Source organism: Carica papaya, chromosome 6, assembly GCF_054855325.1.
Source record: "Carica papaya isolate Zhongbai chromosome 6, ASM5485532v1, whole genome shotgun sequence".
NCBI classification, from domain to species: Eukaryota; Viridiplantae; Streptophyta; class Magnoliopsida; order Brassicales; family Caricaceae; genus Carica; species Carica papaya.
Genome location: NC_142314.1, coordinates 580,181 through 594,679, shown reverse-complemented (window position 1 = coordinate 594,679; position 14,499 = coordinate 580,181). Strand labels below are relative to the sequence as shown.

General features: G+C 36.3%; 2 protein-coding genes across 4 annotated transcripts; one reads left to right on the top strand and one right to left on the bottom strand.

Moving 5' to 3' along the window:
* The first annotated feature begins 195 nt into the window (after window positions 1–195).
* LOC110813701 (phox domain-containing protein) lies at window positions 196–11,829 on the top strand. Its single transcript, XM_088222850.1, has 15 exons — window positions 196–713; window positions 1,431–1,833; window positions 1,913–2,090; window positions 2,176–2,315; window positions 4,277–5,108; window positions 5,293–5,393; window positions 5,568–5,712; window positions 5,787–5,855; window positions 5,946–5,991; window positions 6,689–7,152; window positions 8,083–8,162; window positions 9,311–9,446; window positions 10,736–10,925; window positions 11,103–11,185; window positions 11,326–11,829. The coding sequence occupies exons 1-15, from the start codon at window positions 614–616 to the stop codon at window positions 11,446–11,448; spliced, it is 3,090 nt and encodes a 1,029-aa protein (XP_088078976.1). The 5' UTR covers window positions 196–613; the 3' UTR covers window positions 11,449–11,829.
* Window positions 11,830–12,153: 324 nt separating this feature from the next.
* LOC110813702 (uncharacterized) lies at window positions 12,154–14,499 on the bottom strand. Of its 3 annotated transcripts, XM_088222852.1 has the most exons (5): window positions 14,366–14,499; window positions 14,241–14,285; window positions 13,636–14,004; window positions 13,221–13,328; window positions 12,155–13,084 (listed from the first exon to the last, which is right to left on the bottom strand). In XM_088222852.1, the coding sequence occupies exons 3-5, from the start codon at window positions 13,981–13,983 to the stop codon at window positions 12,797–12,799; spliced, it is 744 nt and encodes a 247-aa protein (XP_088078978.1). In that variant the 5' UTR covers window positions 13,984–14,004; window positions 14,241–14,285; window positions 14,366–14,499; the 3' UTR covers window positions 12,155–12,796. The 3 variants fall into 3 exon arrangements, with proteins under 3 accessions (XP_088078979.1, XP_088078978.1, XP_021896636.2); XM_088222853.1 differs by lacking the exons at window positions 14,241–14,285; window positions 14,366–14,499 and adding an exon at window positions 14,094–14,215 and having other exon boundaries at window positions 12,154–13,084; XM_022040944.2 differs by having other exon boundaries at window positions 12,156–13,084; window positions 14,241–14,376.

Sequence of the window (14,499 nt, the reverse complement as noted above, 5' to 3'; positions counted from 1 at the left end):
AAATTAAGATTTAAAATATAATGTAAATTTTGTATTATATAATTAATTTTTAAAATTAATTTATATGGTATTTAATTTTATAAATGGGTTAAAATATATTAGAAAAAAAAGAAATTTCCAACCTAAAAAATTAAAAATATATACATATATATATATATATATATATTGGCGTGGAGATGAAAAAGACTTTATACGTGGAAGAATCACAGAACAACTTTACCAGTGCCAGGCCACCTTCTTTCCCGTTCTCTGTCTTCTCTCTATCTTCCTTTTATTTCTACAGAGTATGGAGGAGAGGTCAAATTTTTCCTTTTTTATTTTTATTTGTTTTTAAACCATAAAACAAAAACCAGATAAAATAAAGTTCGTGTATGCCGCTTTGTTTGGAGGTCGGCTGGAGAATTCATGGCAGATTGACGACGGGAGAGAAGTCGATTGTCAAATTTTGTCAAACAACAAGCAGGTGCGGAGCATACCTTTAGCTCCTGTGATTCGACCTTTTGATGCTTCGGGGCTGGAATTCCGAGAATTTCTCTCGAATTTTTCTTTGAGAGGTGTTAATTGGTGAAACGGAATTGGATTCCCTGTTTCCAAGGGTATCGAAATTGAAGCAATGAAAAGGATGGAGACAATACAGGATCTGATCGAGGAGGCCAAAGTACGGACAGTTTGGTGGGCCATTTGCATCTTTGCTGTCACTTACTTCTTGTCTCGTAAGTTAACTCAAACACGATTTTTGGTTTTTCTTGTTTTATCTGTCTTAGTGAGTTGTCTCTGTTCTGTTTTAATGGAGATTTTGCTCCTTCTACGCTGAACTTGCTATCTATGGGGGTGTCCGGTTAGGGTTTTGCTCTTGGAGTTTGTATTGTTTGTAGCACTGTGATTACGTATTTATTTTGTTGTTGTGAGTGTTATTTCTGTATTTTGGACTTTGGATTAAAACTGATTACTCTAGACAATTAAGTAGACAAACATCCATTTCGGTTGCTCAGAAATGAGGAATTAGAAAACAAGCAATATGAGTGGTGGGATTTGACGAGTTCTTACTGGGACGAAGCTAAATACAATCTCTGGGAAATAAGGAATTTAGGAATTGGAAAGCAAGCAAAACTATATGCTGGCATTTTTTGCCGCTTTAGTTAGTTCTCTTCTAAGGATGTAGCTATATTCAACTTAATGTAGGTGACTTAAACCTTGCTATAGGCCAAATGGATGGGATTTTAGTCACGTCTTCATTACAGACAAGTGGATGCTTTGAAGTCAATGCAATCATGTCCCGACGACAGGGATTGTTTAATTCCCTAATATAATTTGGAACTTTTTGTTTTTTTGTTGGCTAATGGCTGTTATGAGATTATGTCTCGAGCTAGTTTCAGCAAGGTTTTGATCATATATTGGTGCTCTGTTCTTTTCATCATTGTTAAATGCAGATACAAGTACATCAATGTGGATGAATTTACCCATAGCAATTCTCATTGTTTGTGGGTTACGCATTCTATCTAATGAAGTGGAGTTCAGCTGGAAAGTTCGGATGTCTCCTACACCAACTTATTTGTCTCATCTAGAGAAAAAACAATTATCTGTGAATGATTCACGTCTTTCTAGCGCTATACCCCCACCAAAATGGAAGAGGAAAATCGACTCTCCTGTAGTTGAAGCTGCTATCAATGATTTCATCGATAAAATCCTGAAGGATTTTGTGATAAATTTGTGGTATTCAGAAATTACACCAGATAGAGAAGCCCCTGAGCTGATGCGCGCTGTAATAATGGATGCTCTTGGTGAAATATCAGGAAGGGTTAAAGAGATAAATCTTGTTGACTTGCTAACGAGGTAACCTCTTGCCCTCTTATTTTTCCTTTACGAACATGCTTAAAGCACATTGTGACGTAGATAATTGTAAATGTTTCAGGGACATAGTTGACTTAATAGGTGATCATTTGGACCTTTTTAGAAGAAACCAAGCTGCTATAGGTGCTGATGTTATGAAAACACTGTCTTCTGAGGAGAGGGATGACAGGTTGAAATATCATCTTATAGTTTCCAAGGAGCTTCATCCTGCACTGATGTCTCCTGAGAGTGAGTACAAGGTGTGAGTGAAGAGTTCTTAAGAAAGTGGATTTCGCCTTTTTGGGTTTCATTATCTGCTTTCCATCTAATACTTTGTGTTTTCAGGTCCTTCAGCGGCTAATCAGTGGGGTTTTATCTGTAGTCCTGAGGCCACGAGAAGCTCAGTGCCCCCTTGTTCGTACTATTGCTAGAGAACTTGTAACTTGCTTGGTATTGCAACCTATTATGAACTTTGCAAGCCCTGTGTAAGTTGTTTCCATTTTTTTTTCTTCTTTTCACCATATCAGCTAGCACCAGTATCTCTCATCATTAAATTCTCTCGAGAATATATTGAAATGCGGGACAAGTTAGTCCTCCTTATATGATTCAGGAGAACAATGCGAATGGGCAATGGAAACCTATCCTTTTTAGATATAAAAATAGAAGATATTACCCCCCTTCCCCTCCTCTCCCTTCCAGGTGCCCCCCCTCCCAAAAGGAAAAAAAAAGAAAGATCTTGTCATAGAGTAGTTTGGTAACAGTGAAATTCTTGTTACCTTCACTGAATATAAACATCTGGTTCCTGGTCTTCCTTTTATGTAGATTACTTAAATTATTTGAAGGAAAGTTACCTAGGTGATTGCTGCATGCTAGGTGATTGCTGCACTTTTTTTGGATAGGGTGATTAAATTTCTTCAGAGATTCAAGTTTCTTTTGCGAAGCTCTCTTATTACTTGAAAGGCTCTATGGTGATTGTATATATGGGTCAATTGTTGCTCGGAATGATCTCCTAATTTTAGCATTCAGGTGTTATTTCGTTTGCTTCATATTTGGTATTCCATTTGTTTTTCTAAACACTTTGGCCTCTTTTTAAACTCTCCCTCCAAAAGAAAAAAAAGAAGAAGCACTCTTTAGCTTCTTTTATATCCATGCAAAATTGAGTGATAACTTTGTGTTCTTCAGGAGAGATGCCTTCAAAATGCTTTTCAATATCATAATTCTCATTCTATTCTTTTTCCGTTTACTGCACGTTTGGTTCATTGAATGTAATGAGGATAAGATGGAATAACTATTCGGTAGAAGTAGAATGAGGTTGTAATATAATTATGGTTACATTACATTGGTTTATATGTGACTGATAGTGTAGGATTGAAGTGGGAAAATTGTAAAATGACTAAAATAAGCCTATATTTTTTTGTTAATAATAATCCTATGTTAATTCAAAATTAATATTTTATTACATAATATACAAAAATCTTAATGGATTAAAATCCTTAAAAATCTTCAAAACCAAAGTTGTTAATTTAAAAGTATTTAAACAAAAAGAGGAAAAAAAACTTCAACCGTAAAAGATAAAAAATAAAAAATTATGATAGTATCCATTAGAAACTAATCAACCTAAAATCAAAAGGAGCTCCTCAAATCCTTTAGAAACTATTTCTAGAAAAAATAAAAGAAGAGAATCAGCCATAGAAGCTAAAAATCAAAGGGCAGGATTTTAGTTTTAAAAAGAATTCAGAACTTTAGATCCTTAGTACCATCGATATTTGCCATCTTTGATCTTCATGATTGCTCCTTGCCATCAACCCTGCAGTAACATCTCCATTTCCTACCATTCATGCACCCCTCCACCCCTCACCTCAGTGCATCTTCAATGTTACTTTCTCTTTATCCATCATCAAAATCCTCATTCTTCCTTTCTCTTTCTCTCTCTCTCTCTCTCTCTCTCTCTCCCTCCTTAGCTCATTCTTTCTTCATCTGTGACTCGCTCAAAGAGACCTTTCACTGCCAAACTTTTCTGATTACTTAGGCTATACCTGCTACTACACCAGCACAGACTCTGATGATGCTGCTTCTAGTCTTGGATGGTGCAGTTTCAGCTTTAAGGGTTTGGTAATTTTGAAAATGCTATGAGGGTAATCTTGTCTCCAAAGTTTTATCTTGTCCTGAATTGCAAGTTCACGGGATAAGTATTAGGAATAGCGTTTTCCTTATTTTAAGGAATGGCAATCCATGGAAAATGGTTTCAGTTTCAACCAAAGACATTAGTAGCAATTCACTTGTAATAGCAATTACATTCAACCTTCCTTCATGTTTAGTCAGTTAACCAAGCAGTTAGAATACTGAAATGTCACATAAATAAATCCGTGCTTTCCAGCTTAGTTATTCTTTATGTGCATTTTGACAGCAACTTCTTTTTTCTTTTTAATTTTTTTTTCTAAATCAGGTATGTGAATGAGGTGATTGAATTAGTTGTCCTTGCCATTAGTGCTGAAAAAGATGGTATTTTTGGGAGTTTTGGCCGTTCTACTGGGGAGGGACATAGTTGTGTCTCTACATCACAAAAGGGCCTATCATCTAATAATCAAGAGGCTGATATGACTCTGGCTAAATTCGATGATGGGAAAAAACTACCCATGGATCATAAAACATATGAAGAAGAGGCTGTACATCCACAGCCTGCTGATTGGGCACGAATGCTAGAGGCTGCAACCCAGAGGAGAACTGAAGTTCTTACTCCTGAGAATCTTGAGAACATGTGGACAAAGGGAAGAAATTATAAAAAGAAAGAGTACAAGAAGGCCGTAGAAAAGGGCTCCACAATAAATTGTTCAGTATCAACTAGGCCTGTGGATAAGGAAATGAATATTGACAGGTCTAGGACTTCTAGTGGAGCAGAAGATAAAGCGATGGCTGGGCAGGAAATGGGATTGAATCTTGACATTCAATTAGATGATGCGAACAAGGACAGGAAATTGTCGCCTCAGGATTTTAATAAGGCGTCATCATTTGAGGGGGGGCTTCTCAATGATGAAAAGAATGCGATTGATTGTCTCTCTGATGGAAATAAAAATAGGCTTAAGAGATCCAATAGTACCTCTGATTTGAAACCACAACCTGGTCTTAAAAAGGCTTTTGTAGGAGATGCTGGAGGGCCCATTATTACAGAGTTCTACAACCCAGATTTTGTCAAGCATAATGACGAACATGGAAGCAAGAAAACCTTAAACCTAATTCTCCAAAGTGAGGGACTGCATGCTCCCAAGCTCAGGTGTCGGGTGAGTGCTCAACTCAGAAATTATTGTGAGATGCACAAATTTGACAATGATCTGCTGGTAGATCCATTATGGGACACAATTCAAATTTGAGCATCTTGTTGGGCTTTGTTTCCTAGAGTTGCAATCATATTGGACTTTTTTTAAAAAAATTATACTATTTTATCATCTATCTTTATCCCTGCAGGTTATGGGAGCCTACTTTGAGAAGCTTGGGTCAAAATCCTTCGCAGTTTATTCTATTGCAGTAACAGATGCAGAAAAAAGAACTTGGTTTGTCAAAAGAAGGTTTTTTTCTCATCTGAAAAGTATATGTCATTTACAAGTTTCCGTGTTTCCTTGTATTTTCAAATTTTGAATTTTTATATTTATTACAAGCTTCTGAAGATTTCAGATTAGTTTCTCTAGCATTACTATATACTCTTTTGGGTTAATTTTGTTTTCTTATTTATCTTGCTGCAGATACAGCAATTTTGAACGGTTGCATCGTCATCTTAAAGAAATTCCAAATTATACACTGCATTTGCCTCCAAAAAGGATATTCTCATCAAGCACCGAGGATGCTTTTGTTCATCAACGCTGCATTCAGCTTGACAAATATCTACGAGTAATCCCTGGCAAATTTTAGATTGTCGGGTTATTTTACTTTACTGCTGCTGTAATTTTGCTGCTTTTTTGCAGGATCTCTTGTCTATAGCTAATGTTGCTGAACAGCATGAAGTCTGGGATTTTCTAAGTGTTTCCTCAAAGGTGTGCACTTTTGACACATTTGCTTCTGTTGATCTTTTGGTAGGCTGGCTGATATCTGAATATCTATCATATTTGCCTTCTCTTTTGAAGAATTACTCTTTTGGAAAATCTTCATCGGTGATGAGAACCCTGGCAGGTATGTGTTTGTTCTTGTAGCCTGTGCCCATTTTTTTTGTCTAATAACTTCCATTTTCCATTTTCTGGTAATTGGAACATAATCTGAGAAGTTTTACAAAGTTGGCTTGTGGTAACACAAGCAGTTGCCAAAATTACATAAGTGTCTGCAAGTGGGATCTAATCTCAAGTTTTTGCTCACAACAAATGCTTTTACCAATTAAATTAGCAATATGAGAACTGGCTTCTTGTGGCTGCTGTAAATCAAGGATCCCAATAAAAAAGATGATTATATTTGTTATCGCAATTATTTTCGCCTCCATTTTTATTTCGTTCTTTTGAAACTAACTGTGTTGATGACCTCATAATATATTGATTTTATTTTGTAGAATATTTTAAAGGAGTGAAGAGTTGCTTCATGTTCTATTGCAACATGTTAGAGAGAAAGTAGTGTATCAGCGGCTCCTCACTGTACTTTCTTAATAAAATAGTTGATTATTAATATTACAATTCTAAAAGCCAAAGCGCCTGGAAAATTCTTGCAGGAAGAAATTCTGCTTCCTGTTTCTTAATTTTTGGAAGAATCTCCATGCGATCTTTTTTTTTTTGTTACTCAAAGAGTTTGCTTTCTGAAATAAATTTCATTAGGGTTTCTTTACCTGACTTTTCTTTGGGATGCTTTCCTCTTTTCATCTTTTTTTTTTCCTGAAATTATGCAGTCAATGTTGATGATGCCGTGGATGATATTGTACGTCAATTCAGAGGAGTTTCTGATGGTTTCATGCGTAAGGTAGTTGGTCCATCTTCTGCCCTTGATGAAGGCTATTCTCCAATGTCCAGCGGGAACTTTTCCTGTAATGCAGATGAGATGAGCAAATATAGCCAACATATTTCAGAAGCAGTGAATGGTACTTCTGATAATGATGGAGTAGATAAAGATGGAAGGGATGACCATGAGGAAGACAGAGCTATGGCAGAAGCTAATGGATGGCATTCTGACAATGAAGTGAACTCCAGAGATTTTTCACATCAAACAATTAAAAATGTTGACGAGACTGAGAATATACTTTTGGAGAAGACACATAATTCAGAGGTGAAATCTGAAAGACAACAAGGGTCCCATGCTGCAAACTTGTCCACATCCTCTGATCGCTTGGAAGATCCTGTTGGAATGCCTCCCGAGGTATGGCACACTTAGCTGGGATAGTTTCTCTCCTTTTTATTCATAACAGATGGCCTTTCTAGTGTAGGGTGTCCATAGCTTTTTCTTAATGACACCTTGTAATACTGGATTTGTACTTGGTGTAGATTATTGGATGTTGATTTGGATAGGACTACAGGTTTTATAGCAATGTGCTGTAGCAGGCGATGGGTTTTACATGGATGGTAGATGTTACTCGAAGGACCTTTTGTTAATAAAAGAGTTCAATACCCAGTCAAATGATATGACAAATTGGTGTGTATGAATCAAGGATTTTTAAGTGTGTACTTTGGCTAGATTAGAATCATGGACGTAAGGGGTGAATCTAATGTGTGCCGAGAATTTTTTTTTTTAAAGAAACATGTACCCTTTGTAATATTAGAATCCAAGCACTCAAGAGAATGCTAGGTATTGGTTGTTTGGCCTAAGTTGTCCAGGTTCACATGTCTAGTATTCAATTTTATACTTTATGCATCATGTGGCCCGTAAGGAGGGATTGCATGTTTGTCTTGCTGTGTACATAAATGACTTTGCCTCCACCTGCAGAAGCATTATATGATTTCAACTTAGGGAACTGGTATAAGAGACCCCTAGAGTAAGACTTGGAATTTTCGAAAAGCTAAAATTAGATAACATAGTTGATTGTACGAGTTAGAGAAGTGAGGAACTTAGGATGGCGTTGCGCATTGTAAGAAAGTTTCTATTTATTTGTTGTGCATAATAAGAAAGTTTCCATTGATCTTGTATTGCAAGTTTCTCTTGGAGCATCTAATCAAAACTCTTTGCCACTAAATCTTTCATACATCCGTATGGCTGAACCACACAATGTTTGTTTGTTTGCTTCATCCTCTTGCATAATCTTTGTTTCTCCTACGAACATTTGTTAAATGATTGCAATTGATTTTCTTGCAGTGGACACCTCCGAATGTTAGTGTACCGGTATTGAATCTAGTTGATAATGTATTTCAGCTGAAGAGAAGAGGATGGTTAAGGTGAGCTAACTCTTGATTTGTTTTTTGAAACTTTAAATTCATTTATTGCTAGAAAATAATAATTTTATGTGCCTAAACTTGTGCATTCTGTGATAATCAATGAGTTAAAGATTCAAACTACACCAGAAGGTGCTATCCAAGTTAAAGGGATCTACACCAAAGAAGTAGACAGAATATTCATAATGGCTCATCATCTCCAATAAGCAGGGAGTGGCCTTTAAATAAAGTACACAAGGTCTAGAACCAATAATAACTAATTCTATTGAAGGAGAGAAATGCCTAAGAAGGCTCCGTCTTTTAATCCATATGACCCCAATATCCAACTCTAGGACTTAAATATTGCTTATGAAACGAGAGTGACCAACTTCTTCTTGCTCATCACTAAAATACTGTGCTCAAAGCTCAGTAACCACACCTCCAACCACCCAGCTATCTTAAGAGATTGGGGATGAATGCACAGCCTTCTTGCTTGCAGACACCAAAGAAGAAGAAAACTGGGGATTCTCTCTACCATACAAAGGAAACTTCTTTGTAAAATCATTCTTCCTTTTCTCTTCACTGGTATAGAATTCTTCCTTTTGCAGTTTCCCAAGGAGGAAAATTGGACCGAAGAGTCTAATTAAAGAAACACTGCCACGTGGTCAGAGTTTGTGATTTCTCTCTTAGAAAAAAAAAATATAATTCTCAGCTTCGAAGGTCTCTACCTGGCCTACTTTGACAAGGAAGGCGATGGTTAAAAAATGAAAAATCAATTAAAAAACAAATAACCATTGCTCCTTGAATCAAGGTTCAAATCATATTGACATATAGTATGTTGCTCTATATGGAATATCCTGGCTCAGTGGTTATTATTTATTTGCTTTAGGAGATTTTTTGCACAGCATTATTCAATTTTTATGTTTTCTATAAGGAGCGATTTCCAACAATCATTGAGAATGTCGAAATTTGATATTTTTGTTGTTCCCATCTCGACAGATGGATCAGCATTTGCAGCTTCACAATTTCTTTTCTCTATTCTCTTTACTCTGCAACACTGCCATGTCAACCTGATGTGCTTTTGTTGAGTATTGTGGAGTTGTCATGCATTAATATGTCTGAAATATATATTTATTGGTATTCACCTCTTTGTTTTTATATCTTCAATGCAGAAGACAAGTCTTTTGGATTTCAAAACAGATATTACAGTTGGTTATGGAAGATGCTATTGATGATTGGCTGTTGAGGCAGATTTATTGGCTTCGAAAAGAGGAGACTGTTGCTCAAGGGATTCAGTGGGTTCAAGATGTAAGGATTGGTCTACTCTAATTCTAAATGTTTTTTTGGTTAGAGTGCCGTTTCATGTGGTCTATCTAGAGCTATACAAATAGTCAGGAAAGTCATTCTAACCTTCCAAAGAGATTTCTTGAAGACGCTTATATAATAACTAGCTTTCTTCTGTTTTCATTAGCCTCATGCTTCTCTAAATAAAAAATTTCCAAGCAGTGGGACAAGGTCCAAACTGAGTCTAAGTTTGTGCAATCTAGTTAGGACTTGGTCACATTTTATAGAATTAGAATTAGAGCACCAACTGGTATATTATTACATTTGCTTAAATGCCTTCCATCAGAAACTTAGTGTTGAGTTTAAGGACCTAATTCTCTAGCATGTGATGGAAATACCTTGGCAGTCTTCTATCAAGATTGATTGGGTATAGCACTGTTGTTGTCATCTGTTTGCTAGAAGCTCGTTTTCCAATTTTTCTGTTTGCAATTTGATTCTGCGGCACTTGGTTTTTCGACTACTTCAGTATCTGAAAATACTCTTCTGACCTTGTTATTTATTTATCTGGTTTGAAGTCCCTGTTGAATAGTGATTTTGCGTTCTCTCTAAAAGGAAATCTTTGATCATATTCCTTTAGCAGATTATAGCTTTCAACAAACCTAATTACCATGACGAATAATCGTAATGAACCTTGACAACTCACTCTCTTATCACAGAGTTGGTTAGTAATTGGCTAATGCAGTTTCCTATATTGTTGACTGTATGGTGACACCTAGTTATATTCTAGTTGTTGTTATAGCCTTTTGTGGACACTACATATTCAAGTTGTGCATTGGGCTCTGTTAACTGTATAGTGCATGTATAAGTATTTGAGGTATTTTTTAAGGCAAGTTTAGGGTGTTAGCTTAACTGTTTCTGGATAATTAATGGGAGCAACAATTTGCTGAAGTTTTTTTTTGTCAGATGTTGTCTTACTTGTTTATTGAAGTATCAATTGGTTGGAGTCTACGTGCAAAATGAGCTTATGACCAAGTGTTTCAATGTTATATTTTTGGCAATTGCCATAAAAAATATCTGATATATGAACTTACGAAAAAATTCTAAGAAGCAGAATTACTGTGTTGTCTGTTCTCCTTGGAGTATATTAAAAGGAGCTCATATTTTTACTTCTTACATAAAGAGGAAAGCATTTTTCGTCCCATTATTCGATAACATTTTTCAGCTATAATCCCTTTAGATGCCACAAGTTCATAAAGAAGAACTGCTATATGGAGTCCTTCTTACAATTCTGATCTCTATTTTGTTCTTTCTAGCTTCTCTGGCCAGGTGGTGTATTCTTTACAAAAATAGGGGATTTCCAAAGCAAATTTGATGAGGCTCAGGATAGTCAAAAACCTTTTGTGACTGGCCAATTTGGTGTCCCTAAGGTCTGTAAGCCAGGGTCTTTCGAGGAACAACTTGAGGCTACTCGTAGAGCCAGTGATCTCAAGAAATTACTTTTTGGTTAGTACTGTTTTCTTTGCATCATTTATCGTGTTTCTGTTTTTTGAGCTTCCCTGTTCAGGTATTTGCTTTTCTTGGTTTCTGGATTTCTGCATCTCTTTGTTTCTCTTTTGTTCAGTTTTGGTTTTGCATAATGGAACAAGTAATCGGATGTCAAAATTCCTTTCTTTTTGTCAGATGGGGCTCCAACAGCCTTAGTCAGCTTGATTGGGCCTAGTCAGTACAGGCGATGTGCAAGTGACATTTATTACTTTACTCAGGTTGAGCCTCTATATCCTCTCTCTGCCATAGTGCAACTACGCTGATGTTTCTTTGTTGAGATATCAGTTCTTTTTTTTTTTTTTTTAAGCTTTTCAACTCAAATTAACTGTTGATTTTTTTTTTGGTGGGTGAATTTTAGTCTACCGTATGTGTGAAGCAACTTGCCTATGCGATACTTGAACTAGTACTCAAATCAGTTTTCCCCGAGCTGCGTGATCTCTTGATAGACATTCATGAGAAGATGCGTGTTCAACCTGCATGAGTAGTTGGCAGTTTACTACTCACGAGATGACTGGTTCTCTTCCTTAATATCACAAGATACTGAACATCACCGGCTCTTACGAGGAAGTTTATTCAGTCATTTCTCAGGGATTAGCTTCACGGCTGCATCAAGCATTGTATATACAAGTAGAAATCTTTGACTGAGGGAATTATAAAATTCTTTTGGAATGTCGGCTGAGTAGTTTCTGAATCTTTTGCTTCTTCTATTCTATAACTGTACAGGGTGTACTTCTTGGGGCTTGTATAGATTCTACTTGGTTCTTGTGCATACCTCTGCTTATTGGGCTTGGACAGTCCTTGAAAGAGGGAATTTTGTGCTGTGCAGATTGAAGAACAACTAATGAAATCCACTATTCATTTCTGATGCGTGATTTGGGGCTTCCATGTTCATGTTACAGAATCTTGATTTGGTCTTCAAAATTTTATATCTCACCAAACAATATCAATATTATTTTGATCTCCATTAATGCTTGGGGTTCAAGGAGATATTGCAAGTTTAGTAAGGTTAATTTGGTTAATATGACTTACTTATTTTGAACTTAACGAGATTATTTGCTTAATCAATAATATATATGTTTAAAGATTACTTTCAAACAATATTTTAATATATATAAAAAAAGTTATAGTATTAAATATCACCTTAAATGATTTTATGTAAAATGGCAAGCCTTTATTCTTGAAATTAGTCTTGTATAAATCATGTTTTGGAAGTAAGTTTTTACAATATTCTGATGCTCCATTGTTGATTTCAATGGAGAATGTGGTAGAGAAGATGAAATTAGACATGCTATTTGTTGTGATGATTTCAAGTTTTAAAACAAGATAAGAGGAAATGGATGAATAAGACGCAAGAAATCCTGCATTTTGATCATGAAATTAGCTCAGTGTTCTTGGTAGATGCCCTAAGTTTTATCCTATAAAGTTGTCTGAGGCTACCCCCAATTCTGTAAGTTACTGGTTTTGCAGGGAAATATTTCCCCATAAATGGTAGTTTGCCTTCTCCCAATGCAGGAGTGGTAGTGTACTACAGAAGCTACAAATATTTTGTCTCTAAGAAATTGAATCACCTGAATGTTGCTACTGATTCTTCTTCTTCTTCTTCTTCCCAGTAGGGTTTCTGGGTTAGGACTTACAAGTGACTAGTCTCCATCAAAATAACCCAAAACTGTAGTTTCTTAAACCAATGTATATGTGATTTGTACAGATAATGAAATCTGTTCCTACAGAATGCAGTTTGAACTTTGAAAACCCAGATTCATTTGGTGGCACTTATGACATAAAGGTTGTAAATTTGTGGCAGGAGGGTAGTGTTGGATGTGTTTATTGAACTAAATGAGAGAACTCAGGGCTCCTGCAAACATGTCATGGAGGGAGAACTGCCTCAAGTTGCTGACTTCATACCATGAATTCAGCGCTTCATGGTTCTTATCCGTGCCGGAAAATGCCAACTGAATGCTCATATTGCAGTCCGCAGACCCACCATTGCTTCTACATTTCGAGATTTGCACTCCGCAATCTTGTTGATTAACACAGACAGAAGAATCTCCGGTGCACGATCCACAGCCAAAGCTCTTCCAGAACAGATTCTGAAGAATACCTTTCTGGAATTCAAGCACCTGTTTGCAGGTTGGAAAAGATGCAAAGTTGACAAATGTTTTTATGCTAATTAGAAGAGAGAATGCTATATAAATAGATGTATATATATATATATATATATATAAAGACATGTATGTTTGTGGTTAGAAGGTCAACCAAGGTGAAACTAGTAATGGTGTTGGTACTGTCAGCAACCATTACTGGGAATGATCTTGCTGCATACTTTCTTCCAGAAAAAGCTACCATGAATCCCCCATTTTTAACCTGAAGAAAAAAGGAACAAAGAAAAGCACCATCTGTATTCCAATTCCTAAACAGCATTGACAGAATTCAAAGTAAGGACTAAATGAAAATTTGAACCAAAAAGAGCTGCATTAAGTGGGAAAAACTGCTCATTCCCTCCACATACAGAGAAGAGTCTGCAATGAAAGAGGGAAAAATTTTCCCACCAGATCGCTCGGGGAAGAAGATTCCAAAGGTGGATTAACATCCAAGTTTCGAGATACGCTTTCTTCGTAAACAATCAATATACGTTCTTTTCTTAAAAAAACACAACGTAGTGAATACATACCGGATTGAATTGACTATTATTGATGGTGAGGAGAGACAGCTCGTCAACTTTAGGCCTAAACGTAGCAAGTTCTGCGCTCGTGCCTGCTAATGGGAGACGAGTATCACAAGGAGAAAGTTGAACTCCATTGAGAAAGAAAGATTCTCTGGTCGAAAACACCAAGCCAAAGCTGAAACCATCTCCTCTACTAACTTGAGAATCCGAGCATGGACTGAAAACATCATTTGTATCTGCTCCGACTACAACAACAATCATACCCATTATCATGTTTGTCGCAAGAATCATTGGTATTACCATACTCATCTTTCTCGTTGCCGATATCTTCATCTTCATCAGGTTATATATCATTCTCAATGATCCAGAAACATCCTAAATAATAAAAGAATTGTAAGAACAAACCTGGTTTTCGATAAGCATATTATCTCGGATCAAATAAGATTTAACTACATAATGCATACACATGCGTGTAAAGAACATAGATCATATTGTTTGATCAAAAGAAATTCAGAACAAACGCAAAGATGATATTCCAAATTTCTATATCAATCAGTCCCAAAATTAACGGAGCTTCAATGGGAAGAGAGAAAAAGAAGAAATCAACATACCAATATTGAAAAGAGATTTTAGGGGTTGCAGAGTTCCTCAAATTGCTGAAAAACTTGAACGGATTAGAAACCATTTCTGATGTGAATTTGAAGAACAATGTGGGATGTTGGAACAGAATTACCACCTTAAACGCAGTTATGTCGGCTGGCCAGGTGGATCTTGTCTTGTAAACCGTTAAAACTTTGGAATTGACAGTTGACATCCTCCCCCTCCAATATAATAACAAAATCACCAAAAGCAAAATCATCAAAAACTTAC